At 45.1% G+C, this 17534-nt stretch overlaps 1 protein-coding gene across 1 annotated transcript in view; it reads right to left on the minus strand.

Moving 5' to 3' along the window:
* The window catches only part of Rbm20 (RNA binding motif protein 20), a 197198-nt gene extending 185102 nt beyond the window's left edge, over nt 1–12096 (minus strand). The window contains exon 1 of the mRNA XM_021152190.3: nt 11376–12096. Within this exon, the coding sequence (XP_021007849.1) occupies nt 11376–11560 (185 nt within the window). The 5' untranslated portion in view covers nt 11561–12096. The remainder of the gene's footprint in view (nt 1–11375) is intronic.
* Between the last annotated feature and the right edge of the window lie 5438 nt (nt 12097–17534).

Genomic DNA, 17534 nt, shown 5'->3' on the forward strand with positions numbered 1-17534 from the left:
TTCTTGCAAGTCAAAGCGTGCGGCAGTCCTTCCCTGACTTTCTTTCCATGCAATCTCCCTTCACTTCCTATGGTCTCTTAAGGCAGAAGAACACCTGTGACAGTGTCTGAGGCTGGTGGAGAGGCTCGTCTGGCAGGGAGGCACCCGAAGCCATGTGCCAGGTTTCAAGTCAGGAATTCCTTTAGCTATTAATAGGAGGCGAGACACTTTGATCATTGCTGAAACCTGGCTTTCTGAATTGGTTCAAAAGTGGTCCTGGTAGAACTTGGCAGGACACTCGCTTTGCAAATCAAACTCTCCTATCTGCTATTATTTTAGCACATGCTGAGAGGATTATGAGTGTTTATATACTCTCCACAGCATCAAATTCAGGCCTTGCCTGACATGCATAACAAGCAGAGCAAGACAGCGCATCCCATGCCAATGCTGGATTTGCTCATGGCATTTAGACCGAGATATAGATTTCACTTTAAACCAAAGGCACACTTGTAGCTAAAAGAAGAAAAAAGAAATGGAAAAAAATGTAATCTTAATGACAGTATCAGATAAAATTTGACCTACTCATAAATAATTCCAACCATGTTTTTCTAATAATTTTTATAAGCAATAGGTTTTCTTTAAAATATTTTGAAGATAGATGTATTTTTCTAGAGATCACATGGTCACTTGAAGTTGCATAAGGTTCTCCATTCTAAGCCACACCCCACCAGCTATTGCCTAAATATTACTTTCTTAGCTTTCCTCTGAGTACTCCCTTATAAAACTCTGACTCAGTTTCCTTACCTGTCAAATGGGTAGAATATCAGCACTTATTTCCCAGTATTATTGTGGGACTTAGCACATATCAAGTACTTTGAGAAGTAGCTGGTTTGCAGAAGGGCCCTGTGAAGGTTTGTCTGCTTGGTTAATTGTTGCTGGTCCCCTTTTACAGAGGGGAACACTGAGGCTCAGGGTCTGTGGTGGTAAAGCCGAGTCTGGAACGAGGTAGATACAGAGTAGGCCTGTTCCTTACTCTTCATTACCCGCCACGACCAAGTCCTCACCCATTCGTATTTTGTGTATGAAAATACACATTCCAAAGCAGAACAGGCAAAAATAGACTGTAACTTAAATCTGAAAAGCACAGAGTGGCAGCCACAGCCAGCTCCTGACTCAGCCAGGGGCAGGGCAAGTCATCAGCCAATTTTAAAGTCACCTTCATATAGTTATTTACGGAAGAGAGATAAGCATGAGGCAGGAGGATTGCCATGGCCCTGGGCTGCATGATGAATTGTGAGTAAGCCTGGGCTACAAAGTGAGAGCCATATTCAAAGAAGAGAGGAGAGAAGAGAGTAAGAAAGGGGGAAAAAGGAAGGAGAGAAAGCAGTAAGGTTTCCACACAGAGCAAGACCTGCCCGAAGATGCCTAAAACAGTTCGGGAGCGAATGGAAATGACATTAGTCACCCCCATGGCACCAAACAGGCTTTATAGTCACCTTGGATGAGTATTTGCCCTGACTGGCTGGTGTGACAGCTCAGCAGGCAAAGGCGCCAAAGATACCCAAGGTGGCAGGCAAGCCTGACAACCCATATGGTGGTAGAGGAACATCCACTCCTGCAAGCTAGCCTCCGGTCTCCCCATGCATGGTCAGACACACAATCAGTCAGTCAATGTCAGTAAAATAAGATAAAGTAAAATAGGAGCTTCCTGTGGAAAGTGAGTCCTATGAAGTGGGACCTAGAACATGCAGAGGCTCAAGACAACACTTATGTCTGCGATCCTGAAATCGTGTCTTCAAAGCTAGCTGATGTAGACTGGCTCTAAACTCATCTATTCTAAATGGATACTTATTTATCTTTCTAATTCCACATATTTCACCAACAGAATTCCTTTAAGTTTAGTCAAATGAGAACATAAGTCCAGGTGCTAGACACATGCTGCCCTCGCAGAGGACCCAAGCTTGGTTCCTGCCACACATATCATGGATGCTTATAACCACGCATAACTCCAGCTACAGGGCATTCAACACTGGCTCCTGGCTTCCAAAGAAACCTGCACATTTACACACACACACACACACACACACACACCACATACTACACACACACATACTACACACACAAACACACACACACATACACACACACACACACACACACACTGAAGAGAGAGGAGTAAATCTTAAAAAAAAAAAAAAAAACATTGACATGTGTTGGAAACAGGATATTGATCATAGTATCATCTTACAGGAACTTGTCCATCAAGAGGAAAAGTCCCTGGTGGACACCATGATAATCACAGCATCAAACGTAGCAGGATACAAGTCACCTGTAGTACACCTTTGCCAAAGGCCAACCTTGACTCTGTCCATGAAACCAGAATGATATCCAGGTCATGGTCTATTCCATGAGCTGAAAAATCTTTGGTCAAGAATAGGAAAACTTGGGTGTGCTTGCCAGATAACATAAGCAAATGCATTTGTGAACCTAATGGAAGTGAGAGGGGTCCTAAGATAGCTACACACTCACACACACACACCACACACATACTACACACACACACACATACACATACAGACCAGACACATACCAAACACAAACCACCCAGACACATACACTGTAGTATTTTTTTTAATATTTTTATGAGACTAATTTCCTTAGATTTGCTAATATGAGTATGCAAGTGATTTCAATGGTTTGGGAGGTATGGAAGAGATAAGGTAAACACACAAGAGAATGCAAACAATATAAACATTGTTCACTCCTAAAGCAAAACACACTCTAACACACTCAAATTTACGTCTCTGTTCAGATGAATTTGCAGCAGAAGGAGAGATGGGGAGGCTGAAACTGTAACAAGCGTTCTCATCTCCATGAGAGGAAGAAGTGAGGTATGTGAGACTCCTTTAAATGCCAGTTTTAAGTATTTGATTTATTAAAGGGTCCATCCTTACAGCCTATCCTGAAGGGTGCTCCTTGGTTTGAAAGGGATTAGGGTATCGAGGTTTCACTATTAAGAACCTGAAAAAAAGTAACTTGATGCGAGTGGAGGAGAAAATGCAAGATCTGGTTCTGCTTGGCAGGAAGACAAACAGGAGGCAACCTGCAGAGACCCCACCTCTTGCTATACAGAGTCATCAAATAAAAATAAAATCACAAATGGCTTTTATTTCTCTTTCCATCTCCACACTAACAAAAACATATCCCAGTTGAAAACAGAGTTAGGATTTTAGCAGGGTGTGACCAGTGTCTCACTGTTCAGCCCTCTTGATCCACTTAACTCCCCGGGTGCTTTCTTTAAGGGGACAGTGTTACAATGTATTATCTAATTGCAACAGAATACATGAACTGCAATTGTGTCCCAGAGCCAGAGCCACTGCTGACGTCTTTGCTAGGCACTTTAGATTTTCCATGGGCTTGTCAGCACTCACATGCATGTTTTTGAGACAGGGTTTCTGGCTGTCCTGGAACTCACTTACACCAGACTGGCCTTAAACTCAAAGATCCTCCTGCCTCTGCCTCCTGAGTGCTGGGATTAGAGGCGTGTAGCCCCATGCTCCTCTAGTTAATAATATATGGAGCTCACTTTATATTAATAAATAAAAGATAATATCAACCTAATGTTGTTTATACAATATATATATATATGACATTTATGCAAAACATAATTTATGTTTCCAAATGAAAATTACTTAGGCAGTTTTTAATTTTTTTCTCTTCTCAGCAATACTATGATAAACATTTTTGCTCCGTCTACCTATGCACATAACTTACATATAACTCACCCCCCTTTTTGTTTTTTGTTTTGATTTGTTTGTGTTTTGTGTTTGTTCGGTTTTTGAGGCAGGGTCTCTCTACTAGCCCTGGCTGTCCTAGCACGTACTATGTAAACCAAACTGGTTTCAAACCTGAAGAGATCCACCTGCCTCTGCCTCCCAAGTTCTGGAATTAACGGTGTGTGCCACCATGCCCAGGTGTTAATGCCCTGTTCAAGGAAGGCTAAGGCATGCTGGGGAGATGGCAGAGCAGGCAAAGTGCTTGCTGCTGCTGCAACAGGAGGACCTGAGTTCAGATTGCCAGTTCCTGTATAAAACAGAGGCAGAGGCACACATCTGTAACCACAGCACTTAGAAGAAGGAGAGTCAGAGAGCTAGTCTAGCTGACACCATCGGCTCCTGGTTCAGCGAGGGATTTTGGCTCAAAAATTAAGGTAGAGAGAGAATGAAGAAAATGCTTAACATTGACCTCAGGGCTCCATATCTGTAGGCTCCCAAGCATACCACACACACACACATACACATACTTGCACACTCACATTCTCTGTCTGTCTCTGTCTCTATCTCTGTCTGTCTGTCTCTCTCATATCTTTTCAAGCATCAAAGTTTCTACACAGCTCTGTCCTCTGTCAGTTAGTAGACGGATGACACGGCTGTGGCTAATGCACCCATGTACTTTCCAAGGCTCTGGACCCATTTCGCTGCTCATGTGGTGTGGCCACATGAGAACCTGAGGACTCATTTTGGAATAGCCTTAATTTCTACAAGACAGAAAATCATTTCCAAAAGATTGAGCGCTGCCTCTATCTCTGCAGCTGGGCGACAGCTCACCCCTCACTGAGCACTAGGGTTCTGCCCCACTCTTTCCTACTCTCATGTTTACATTTCTGCCAGCCAAACCATCACCAAACATATTCCCACCTGCCTGAGTGAAACACCTCCAGTTCAAAGAAAACCGCAGGACCAGGCTCTTAAATCGAGAATGGGATTCCCTCCCCCCAAAAAGTAATGCCTTTACATCATTAACAATCTAAAGTGATATATTTATAACCTCTGCATTTTAACGTTGAAATCTCCACGAACATTGACATACTTCCAATCTTAAATTACAGTACTGGTGTTAAGTATTTTTGCAAATGCTAAGGAAAGCTCTCCCCCCCACCCCACCCCCCCGCCCCAGCTTTGTCTCACAGACATGTACCTGTGCCCACAGCTGAAAGTAAAGCGAACTGAGCAGACTCCCTGTCAGGTGTGAGCTGGGAGAGCAGGGAGGCGCCCTGCAGGAATGATCACCAGTTCTCGATGAATCTGGTACCGGGATAGAACTATCCATCATTTCCAATCCCCAGGGAGACCAGATTAGGAAGGTTAATTGGCTTGTCCAAGTCACCTACACCCAGGTTGGTATTTCCCCCACCCCTCTCTCTGATGCTCTGTCGGAAACCCGATTATTAATTTGAGTGAAGATGCTCATTTTACACTGGATGGTGTCAGGTTGATCCTAAGTTGATCTGCTTAGTAGTTAACTAAAAATAAACACCCCTTCCCCCCAAAAAACAGATTTAAAGAAAAATTACACAAGTGTATATATGCATGTGCGCACGCACACACACACACACATAGTGCATGCCTGCATGTGTGCATATAATCATAATCTATTCCTAACTCTGGAGGTCAAGTTTAAAGGAGGGTCTAATGAGCTGGGGTATGGTGGTACATACTGAGAATCTCAGCACTCAGGACGGAAAGGCAAGAGAGCCATCCGTTCAAGGTCAACCTTAGCTATATAGTGAGTTTGAGGCCACCATGGACTGACTATACAGTGAATCTGGGGTTTGCCTAAGCTTCGGAATACCTTGTTCGTTTTTAAAGGTTGAGTTAATAAAATTCAGAAACATAGTTAGGGAAGATTCTGCAGAGAAGTTACAACATTGAGAAGTATTTGAGCTGTCTAAGTAGCCTGGAGTAGAGTCTTCTCAGTCGGCCATAGGACAAAGCGGTAACCGAGAGGTGACGTGTGATGGAGAGAAAGCAGGTGCGAAGAAAAGACAGAGGCAAAGGGCCCTGGTCCATCCTGGAGGCAAACACCCACATTAAAGGAGAGAAAAGTGGCGTGAAAGCTGGATGATCGGGTAATGACCCCCCGCCCCCCCCAGACACATGCACGACCCCCTGCTTCTGTTTTTGAACACATGGTAAGATTTATTCTGCAAACTGAGCTGCGAGTTATTAACACAACATCTTCACCCAAGTTGCTTCACGCCCCCCTTCCTACCCATAAAGTACATTTAGTATCAGTATGTGCCCCACCCCTCCAGGTCTGCTGTCAGCAAGATGAAAACATTGCCTTGTAAACCATCGGGGGACCTTTCTTGTAAAACCCAGCAGTAGCCGTAGAACTTAAGGAAGGCTTTGCGTATTAAATATCTGTAACATACCTAAAACACAGGAAGAAGAAAACATGGAGGGGTGGGGGAACCTTGTCTTCCACCACCTCCTCGAATGACAGGAGGTGATAGCAGTCCGCAGGCTAGCCTTGTCAAGCTTCCCAGTTGGGTGAGAGGCAAACAATGGCCACCCACTGAGCCTTCTCCGAGCCCACCAGGAGGGCTGGAAATCCGGTGTACATTGCAGATTCAAAAATATGTGCTTCGTGATTAAAATCAGGAAGTCCCTGCCCATGACAGGTGGGAACAGGCCACATGAAGCATGGCAGCAGACAGAGTGCCACGATCACCCCTCTTCTAAACTAGGGAAGAAAGGGCTGCTTTGCTGTTTCCGGCTGACTGATAATTGTCGTATTTTCTCTAATCCTACGTTATAGATCTTTTTACTTTTGGCAAAACTTCTCGACACTCCAAACACTTCCAGCAGACCCTTACACCGGAAATGTGGATCCACTATGCTAAAATGTACAAAATAAAATCAATTAGGCCACGCCCAACTAGATCACCGCAGGGTGGGAAACTGCTCTTCTGCGTTTCCACACCACTGGTTCAGCTTCCTCGTGTCTTTAGCCTCCATGTTTCTGCAGCCCAGTTTAATTTCTATCTCTTGGTGACATCCCGTGGGTTCCCAGCACTTTTTTTTTTTTTGCATTTTTGTTTATCGAAGTTGGACATTTCGATTACATTGTTTGCCTGAGGATTGGCCACGCGGGCAGGGGAAAAAAAAGGAAATCACTTTAACTGCCAGCAAGAACCTTACAGCCGCAAGAAAAACATATCAGAGCGGGGGTGGGGTGGGGGGTGGGTAATGGGAGTCATTTGCCATGTGGGTTAAGAATCCCCAACCCCAGACTATGAGGGCAGGCAAAAAGATCTCAGCCCGCCAGAGATCACATCCAGGTGACAGATGCCCCTGTGAAGAAATCAAGAAATCGTTAGCCACAAACTTCCAAGGTGATAGCAAATGAAGAAGTGGATAGAAGAAAAGGCCAAAGCAAGTTTTCTCCTTTCCGCCAGCACAGGCATTTGAGCCGTCAGTGTGTGCCATGTGGGCAGTCATTTACTGTGACTAAAGGGAACAATGTTCTACATTTCATAATACTGATCTTTCAGGCAATTTGAGAAAAACTCAAAACTGCACCGCTATCCTTATTATCCAGAAACACTTACAGGGGAAAGAGGAGCTTTCGAGTAAAATTTCATTTAAAAAAAAAAATGGCTTTCAGGGGCTTTCTGGAGAAGCAGATACTTCAGAGCTTTAACAAGGACCCGTCTCTCTCTCCCCTGCTCGGGCTGACTTAATCCTCGCAGATGTTTTCCCTGCCAAATACTTGTCTTGCGTGTAGTCTAAGATGGTGTTTAAAATTTCCAAAATTCCTTCTACAAATGTATTCCTATTCCCCTGGAAAATGGGCTCAAATTGATATTAGGAACTGACACAGATGTTAGAGACTCCATCTGCTTTCCAGAAAAGTACGAAACGTGTCTGTGAAGTAATGTCTCTTTTTGGTGAATACTTAATTCTCCCCCTAATTGTCGATAGACTCATTAGCATGCCCATCAAGTTGATGGATATCACATAACCCCTAACCATTACATGGAGAGCGCTCTGAATGGAGGCAGTCTGTTAGATTATCTGCTATTGGAGAGGCTACTTGTAACATTTTCTACTCTTAAGTACTTAGCCTTCGAGCACAGAGAACAAACTGACTAACACTAAGCAAACATTTAAGTAGAACTCAAGGCTGGACTTGAGTCTTTAAGCCGCAGTCCCATGCTGGGATGCTAGCTATCAATCACTAAACCAATCGGTTTTTATTTGCTTGTGAAAGCGATCTGGGAAGAAGAAAGAAATTCATCCATACTTAAATATGCAACCTGATGCCTCACATTAATAAAAGCAATCCTACAGCAAGTCAAATGATTTAGAGAAATCATCTTTGTGATTTGCTTCATAAAGGTGTGTGTGTGTGTTTGGTTCTTTTCCTTGTACTTAGTGGTAGCTCTTGCAATCCCATCTGTCCATTGACATCCACCTTATACAATTGCAACTGTATCTTTATTCTGATAGTTTTGAAATTTATAATCTAGAATTTAAATGCCTGTGGTACATCAATGTTTATAATGTCTTATAAATCAAAGATTGTATTCAAGGTTGAAGTACACAGTTAAAACAAAATAATTTTGGAAACTAGCATCAATAGTTGAGAGTATAGGTCCTGATAAACCATTTGCCGACCAACACCAATGTTTTCTTCTGCTAATATGAAAAATAAGTCCATGTCTTTTTTTAATCTTCAAATTATTTTGATTTATTAACTCATTATTTTTAAGGCATTTTTATATTTCATGTTTTCCAAAGGGTTTAGAAAGAGCCTTATATGATACAAGGACAACTTCACTTTGGCCAGTTTGCAGAACACACATTTAAAATAAAACTTTCCCAAGACCCTAGTTATGTGATTGTAAACTGGCCGATGTTTCTTCAGACATAAGAGAGCCACAGGAGCTTGGCTGGCTCTCAACTCGTGTTAAGAACACAGAGAAAACCAAGAGCATACACCTGATATGAACAGAAGGACCCTACAGATGAACTGGAGACACAACCGCCCAAGTGGTGAGACAGGCTGCAGTAAAACAAACACCGGAGTAAGTCCCGCGATTCATCATGGCACTGCAAGCGTTTGATCAGTTAAGCACAGCTCTAAGGTCTAGTATAAAGCGTGAGGACAAAGTCTGTTTCCATCTTCACCAATGACTTTACCAAAGTCATTGACCTCGATCGAAATGAAAACCCATTGCTAATCAGCCAACACAGACCTTAAAAGGTGAAAAGAGTCCCATAATCCCTCAATGCCACACCACCAAAAGGCTGATGTCTCCATCATTTTGAAAGAGTAAAACTTAGGGATGACTTACTGACCTCACTGAACTAACTGCAAAAACTGAAGACTCACTTAGAAGATTTAATATAGGTTTCAATTTAAAAAAAAATTTTTTCCCCACAGCTTTAGATCACAAATGCCTCCAAATCCAGGGCGAGACGATTCATTTGCGGCCAAAGGCAGGCAACCCGCTACCTCTTCTCGAAGATGGCTGATGAAAACACTACCTCCTAACAACATAAAAATGGTCGCTCAGATTAAATTATGCAAACGTAGTTTCAAAATAGCCCGCTCAGGTTTCAGCGCATTACAGATGGGCCTGCAAAGCACTTCGCCGTGTTGAGCCTGGTTCCAGCGGCATTTCTGTGGCACAGAGGGAGACACAAACCCCAAATCTTCCTTATAAAGAAAAGCTCTGAAATACAAGAGCACGAACATCAAATCCCATGGGCACATCCACCCGCCTTACACATTGTCCTTGAACACAGGCCTATCACCAGGCCATGGACACTTCTGCAGGACTCCATCCTGGCCTATACGCAGAAGGAGCCATCTTTGAAAGGGTCCCTCATGTCTTTTTAAAATAACATATTCCAGAGATGGAATTTTCCAAATAAGATAATAAATGTATAGCTCACGTTATTAATTATATGAAGAAACTCAAATGCATCTTAAATTATCCATTTTCGCAAATTGAATTTTTTTTCCTACCTGGCAGTCCTTTAAATAGCCATTTGTGAAGATTTCTTTTCTGGGAATAAGAAGTTCCTAGTTTTCTTCTACTTACAACTGAGGGGAAACGCAGGCTAATTACTAAAAAAACAAAGCGGTTTTGATAAATTTAACATGCAGGCTGATTTCAGTACACACATCACTGGTTCACAGAGAAAGATAATAGTTTCAAATTCACAACTGATCAATTTGGATGCTTTAGTAAAAAGACTTTAGATTTAAGCAGTTTTTATCAGTTGAGCTCTGTTTACGTTGCGGATTGAAGTGAAACTTCATGAGTTACATAAGTGTCAGTTCTCTTTAGGGTTTGCTGGAGCGCTTTACAAAGAGAGGAAAAAGGACCACCTTAGGAAACGTTTTCACTTTTAAAAAGTTGCAAATCGCAAGTAGCTAAAAGTTATGTAAAATATCAAAGTTTAAGGCTAAAAGCTTTATACGTAAAATAGGACTTTAGGAGTCAACCAGCCAACAGATAGGAAACCATTTTGTCCTGAAATGCGACACCCCCCCCTCCCCGTTATTGATGGCAAATTTGAGTTTTCACTCTTTTCTATTAGATAACTCACTTTTTAAAGCCATTCAGACTTGACTACTATTTGCTTCCATTTCCTTTTCCATGTTTGTTTTTTTCTTAGTGCATCTTAGTGAGTTTACAGAATCCCCAAGATCAGAACAGCCAACAAAAAACCCCAGCTCCCCATGTGAGTTTTCCTGAGTTTACAGGTTCCAATTAGACTTGTGGAAACACTCAAACTATTTTTCAGGATTTTGTCACAGGCTGACCAAGCCTGAAGCAAAATAAAGAGCCTTCGAACAATCCGACATTCTAGGCCTCAAACTGTCAAACAACGCTTTTTAAGGAGCGGAGGGGGTAAAACGCCAGCGGTTTACCTCTACACTTCCCAGACCGGATAAGGGGCTTCCTGGGACCCCTGACCACCCCAGCTTACCAAACCAACGAAAAGAAGAACGGTGAGGTTCACAACGGTATCTAGGGGAAATCTTTTCTGCGGCTGAGAACTCCTTGCAAGGGCCATGTTGTAAACTGCGCGTTGTTTACAGGCCCTCAACTCCCTTTGCCCCAAGTCTCTAGTTGACTCCACTAAAGGTAGTTTTGTTCTCAGTGGCGATTTATCACACACCCTTCACTAAGCGCTCACCCTCACGCTTGACCCGTCATCCTCACCATAATACATTCCAGTGGTCTCTAAGGACCAGAAGGATGAAAAAAAACTAGTCTCTGGGTCATTTTCCCCAACTTCGAGCTTATGAAGTTAAGACAGATCCAGTACCATTCAGAAGAGAAAAGAGAACACATAAGAAAAGGCAAAAATTATGCCCCACCACCACCACCACCACACACTAATAACTTGACTGCGTTCTACCCAATATCACCAACAAGCCAGAATGACACCGACCCTCCTCAGAGCGCCAACACCACTTCAAACACAAGCGGGGCGGGCGAAGTTTAGCAAAGGATGGAAATAAAGCCACAAAAGAGGGCCCCTGGGGTGTGTCCCAGGCTCACCCCAGCCCCACTCCCTTCTCCCTCTTACTTTTGGATGATCTGGGGCAGGCTGGCTTGAGGCTGCGGCGGTGGCGGTGGCGGCAAGGGCTGCATCCCTTGCTGGCCCTGGGGCACGGAGGGCCCCTGAACACCGGGCACAACGCAGGCATCTCTGTCGGGTTGCTCCGGACCGCTGGGATCCGCGTCCTGGCTCATGGCTGCGGCCAGCACCATGCGCCGCGACACCGGCCCGGGCTCGCAGCGAAAGAGCGCGCGGGAGGGGCGGTCCCGGAACACAAGCGCTCACTGGCCGGGGTCCCTGTGCCCAGTCCCCTTGTCCTTCTCGGTGGCGTGGGGAGGAGACGAGAAGGGTGGGGAGGAGACAGTCCCCGCGGCGCCGCCTCCTCCACCTCCCGGCGCTCAAGCTGGAGAGGCTGCGGAGGGGGCGGGGGACAGGGACAGGAACAGGGGGCGTCCCCGGGCCCACGGAAGCCGCGAGACGCCCAGGAGCTGCTGCGCGCGGGGTGACCGGGACAACTGTGCCTGCCCACCCGAGGCGCAGTGAGTAGCAGCCGCCACCCGCCACCGCGAGCCCTTCGGGGTGACCAGCCAGGCGCTCCTCAGCGCGACACCCTCGTGAGAGGGCGACACGCCGGCCCGCCGGGCAGCCGCCCTCCGCCGCCCTGTAGCTTCTTCCGGAGCTCACTGGCTGCCGGGCTCCCGCAGAGTCCGGAGGACATCGCCAGCGCGAAGTGCGCCCGGGGCTTGGCATCCTCCTGCGGCTGGAGCCCAGCCAGCGCCTCTGGAAGGACCCGACACCGCCACATCCTTCCCTAGGTGGGTGGGACAGCGATCTCGGGGCTCAGATGATCAGGCCCCGGAGCTCACCACGCTGGTAGTTCCAGCTGTCGCTTCGGGGGTCCCAAAGGCGACGGACAGGATAGCAGTGGATCCATTTCTTTGAATTTCCCCCGAAAGACCCCACGGGAGCAAAAGAAAACCAGGCACAAGTTTCTTTCATATTTATTGGCAGCGTCTTTGGAAATTTAAAAGATGAGGAGGCGAGTTCACCGACTCTGCTAATTGCCCGGAGCCCACCTGCGCCGGACACCCGTGTGCACCGGGGTGGCAGCTGTGCGACGCATTTGTGAGGCTCTGAGGGCGGAGCAGCTGGAGACAGGGGACACCTGCTCCCGCACACCCTCCTGCACCTGAGCTCCGGCCAGGGGCGTGGCCGCCTCGTGCGCCCTCGGATTGTGCTGTTCCGTGGTGTTCCAGACACGGACGCCCGCGGCCAAATTCCTCTCTCGTGCGTTACAAGCCAGAGGGCAGCGAGCTGATCCCACGGCCTGAAGTCCTGCCTGCATGCTTCACACACCAGAAAATTCTAAAGATGTCTCAAAACCTGACAACTGCTTGAACTCTCTGAAAGATACTTTTTGTCCCTCCTGACACTTGTGTCAATTTTCCCTTGAAACTGCCTACTCTGACACCCTACCTTAGAGAGCCTCTCTCTCTCTCTCTCTCTCTCTCTCTCTCTCTCTCTCTCTCTCTCTCTCTCTCTCTCTCTCTCTCATTGCCAACTAGTTAAGATTATTTGTATTCTTAAACATCACACACATCATTCACAATTCACACAAGTTTGACAAACAAACAAACAAAACAGAACGTGTGGCAGCGGTGGCACATGCCTTTAGTCCCAGCTCTTCACTAGAGAGGCAAAGGCAGGGGGATCTCTGTGAGTTGGAGACCAGCCTAATCTACAGAGCACCAGGACACCCGGGGAGACACAGAGAACGACAGAGAAAGACTGTCTCGAAGAAAAAAATAAACAAACAAACAAAAGCAAAAATCTCTCAAGTAAACGTGGCTTACTTGCTGGCCCCTCTCAGAAGCAGAGCCGTGACACCGGCAGTTTTCTGTGATTAATTTCTGTCACTAACTTCTCGAGTGTGGCTTCCACATACTCCATCTTACCCAGGCACACATACACACTCCCTTAACCCTGGAGGAAAACACCTAAAACTAACATTGAGACTCTCCCCAAAAAAGACAATGAATGAAGTCTTTCCAGATGCTTCCCTTGAAACACGTGCCAGAGAATCGTCCAAAGCCTCTGGAGAGAGCTCTGTAGTCATGAGGCAGATCTGTTTACTGTCTGGACTGCAAAGCACCAATGGAAAGGTATCCTCTCTGAGGGTTGGTTAGCAAATGTGACGGAATTAGGAATAATGAGGCCCTGGCTCCAAGTTCGAGGTGGGAATGTTTCTTGCAGGCAAGAGGGCTGATTTTTACAAGTGGGATTCTACCGTTCAATAGTAGCCAACTTGAACAAGGTATTTTTAAAACTCCGAGGAAACTGAGTGGGTAGAAGGCACACTAGTGCTCTTATTAAAGACTTGGTAACATGAAATTCTATGGAGTTCTCTCCATGGGAATGGGTGGAAAAAGACTGAGGTGTGGGGGTGAATTTTGAGTGTTCCTCCTGGGACAATACAGAGAGCAAAGGGAGACTGAGAATTCACTGGGTTTTTGAATTTTAAAATAAATAATAAAAGAAAAGCTGTGGTACACATGCATTTTCCCCCAGAGATCCTATTTGCATGGCTATAACTTAATATTTGTCATTAGTGATGTGGAGGATAGTGCTCTGGCAGAAACCTTAAGGTACTTGAGCCGGATCCCCCAGAATGTTGCCTGGGACTGCAGTGAGCAACCATGTCTATTTTCCAAGTCAAACATTACATGCGTTAACCAGTTGGGGATGCAGTTACTTTTCCTCGATTTTTATCTAGGAGTGGCACAACGCAGACACACACACACAGAGATAATTATCTAGGATCCAAACTGCCCTCCCATCCCCTAGGAGTGTGCTTCACCAAGCGAATGTGAGAAAGGCTGAGTCACCCACTTCATTTCACAGTGGGGAGTCTGACGAAGGGGAGGGTTGGCAACAGCTCTTTGCTCCTCTCTGCAGGAGCATCCTGTCCCTCCTTGACCCACAAGGATCAGGCAGCGAGGCTTTTGTTGTGCATGGACATTGCTTATCTTTAGACAGTAACCCCTGAGCTAGCTGGAATTATTGTATTTTAGAACCAAGGAAACTGAGTCTCCCAGACAGCTATGAGAATGTTGCTCAAGGCCACCCAGCTTCTGAGGGACAGAGCAAGACCACTGCTAGGCCGGTCCATTTTCAAGTCCTATCTGTCACCCTGTGTCACCCTCCACCCTGTGGAGGTTTCATCCTCCAGGGAATAAAAACAGCACCTGTACTGCGATTCAATCCGTCACACCCACCTTCTGAGAGCCCTAGATTAGTAGGTGGTATCTAAATTGTAATGGGACCATTTAAAGAAACGAAGCAACTTTGTTATTCCAGGGTCAGTCATTCTCAAACTTGCAGTGACACTGGGCCCCTGCCTTGTTTCATAAGTTGAATAATGAATTTACTGGCTTTCAGGCTCTGTGTTCTCATACCTGTTCATTTAATGCAGACAGACAAGCCTGAAGAACGTGTTCAAGGTCGCTGGGATACTGAATGGCAGAGCTGGGGCTCAGCACCTTTTCTGTAACACTGTATCACTGCTCTGTAACACTGTATCACTGTTCTGTAACACTGTATCGCTCTTCTGTAATACTGTATCACTGTTCTGTAACACTGTATCGCTCTTCTGTAACACTGTGTCACTGTTCTGTAACACTGTATCGCTGTTCTGTATCATTGTAACACTGTCCTCTACTCAAAGGGTCGCCTACCTTTCAGGCTGATGTGATCATTCCTCTGCCGAAGGGATCACTTCAGGTGTGCCGCCCTTCCCGGTATGTACACCTCTAGATGGTAAAGTTCGGTGCTCTCAGAGCCAGTGAGGCTGGGAGACACAGACCTCCTTCTCTGCTGCAAGGAGAAGCGCAGACTGCTGCAGTTTCTGCATGTGAGCTGGAATTGTCTATTAACATTGCAACAAGGTTGTTGAGGAGGAAGCGGAAGGTATGGGGGAAGGGCGGTGAGGAGGTGAGTATGGGCAAGGGGTGAAGATAGACAAGTATGAAAACACCATAGTCAAACCCACTGTGTTGTATACTAACTAAAAATATGTAATTTTGGATTTCAACACAGAAAACTGATTTAGCAGTTTCTTTCCTAGGAATATATATATCCACAATCACAGCTGTACTTTCAAGGGAATTGACTAGTATTGTTCATAATAGCAAAAGCTAGACACAGCCAAATGAGCAGTGGGAAACGGTGTGTAGAAAGAAGGTTCCTGACTGCGCAGCTCTCTACAGGGAGGTCTCTGCCGGCTCAAGAGAGATTCCTGAAAGAAAGTGCTAGTCTCTCAAGAGAATTGTGTCATGACTAAATGTCCTAAATAGAACATCTCTGGGGAAATTATACAAGCAAGTAATTATCAGCAGTGAGCACCTCTACAAATTGGGACGAGGTAAGAATCTTTTCCTTGGGTGGTCTTTTATATTATTTAAACATTTGGAATAAAATTTACGGAAATGTATACAACTTGAATTTTCACTTTGCAACATTGCTTTTTTAATAGCAGTGAAATTTAACAATTTCACTGTTCAGCCATTAACAAAGTAAAGTCATTAATAAGATGGTTTTTTTTTTAATTTATTTTTGTTTTTGTTTTTTGAGACAGGGTTTCTCTGTGTAGCCCTGGCTGTCCTGGAACTAACCCTGTAGACCAGGCTGGCCTTGAACTCAGAAATCTGCCTGCCTCTGCCTCCCAAGTGCTGGGATTAAAGGCGTGCGCCACCACTGCCCAGCTTACTTATTTTTTTTTAATTACATTTTTATTTATTGGTGGGGTGGTGATGCCACAGAGCACCTGTAGAAGCCAGAGGACAACTTGGAGAAGTCAGTATTCTTCTACTGTGTGGATCCCAGGTGGCCTGAGTTCAGCAGGTGTGGCTGTAAATATCAGAATCTACTGATCCATTTTGCCAGTCCAAGAATGTTGATTTTTTTTTTTTAAGCAAAAAAGAGATCAACAGGAAAGAAGAAAAGACACTGGAGACTGTATAACACACTAGCAAAGTCATTAAAGACAGTTATATAAGGAGGCCACAGATTTACCAGTAGTCATGTTCTTGCAATCTGAATCTAGTAGTCCTGTTATTCAGAACACATTTTATACATCTAGACCCAAATGTATTAACTTACGTGGACATTAATAGCAACTGTTACCATTCCTTTTTTTAAATATTTATTTATTTATTATATGTAAGCACACTGTAGCTGTCTTCAGACACACCAGAAAAGGGTGTCAGATCTCATTACAGATGGTTGTGAGCCACCATGTGGTTGCTGGGAATTGAACTCAGGACCTTCGGAAGAGCAGTCAGTGCTCTTCTTAACCACTGAGCCATCTCTCCAGCACCTACCATTTCTTGAATGCTTATCCTCCTTTAATTTTTACAACCACCTTACGAGCTAATGGCTGATTTTGCTGTTGTTTTAAACCCAGATTGGCAAGCACTCTACCAACTGAGCTATATTTCCAACACAAATCATTTTTATGCCCATTTTACAGATTCTAACAACTACCACCCAAGGCTTGATAAAGTCCAGCGACTTAGCTAACTGGGAAGGCAGTTCTCTGATCTTCTCAGAGTTGAGCTTTTATCTATTTTGCATAGTGTTCCCTGGTAAAATGGGAGCTAGACATTTAGTTTGCCTCTCACTGACTTCAGGGCCTGACCCTCTCTGCTGTCTGTGCCACCTCATCCTTGGCTTGCCTTCTCTCCATACTCCCTGGTTTCTCTTTTCCGGGCTCCCTGAGGTGGGCAGTATCTGTTTTCCAGTCTCTCCTCCCTGCCCTCCTGCAGATGTTTGTAAATGATCAAGAGTTCCATCCGGATTCACAAAGAATCACCTCTCTGAAAAACAACCCAAAGAAACACACAGGAGAGACTGGCTGAAAGATGCTGTTTAAAAATAATGTGGTTACTCATGGGACTGGATGCGCATTTGAATGTGAAGGAGACAGTTAGCTGAGGTGAGGACATGACCCATGTTAGGCTCTTTTCTGCCCAACAACCCAGAGAACATCTCTCATTGGCTGCAGGAAAGAGCTTCACCTCCATCTCATTGGCCGGGAATTTACCAGCCAGACCCTTTGTCCTCTAAGAAGCCGGTGGAAGGTATTCTGTTGTGGTTAAAGTGGCTGTAGGTTGGGAGTCCAGAAATCTA

The sequence above is a fragment of the Mus caroli genome, unplaced genomic scaffold (assembly GCF_978045245.1).
Source record: "Mus caroli unplaced genomic scaffold, Mus_caroli_1 scaffold_20, whole genome shotgun sequence".
Taxonomy (NCBI): Eukaryota; Metazoa; Chordata; class Mammalia; order Rodentia; family Muridae; genus Mus; species Mus caroli.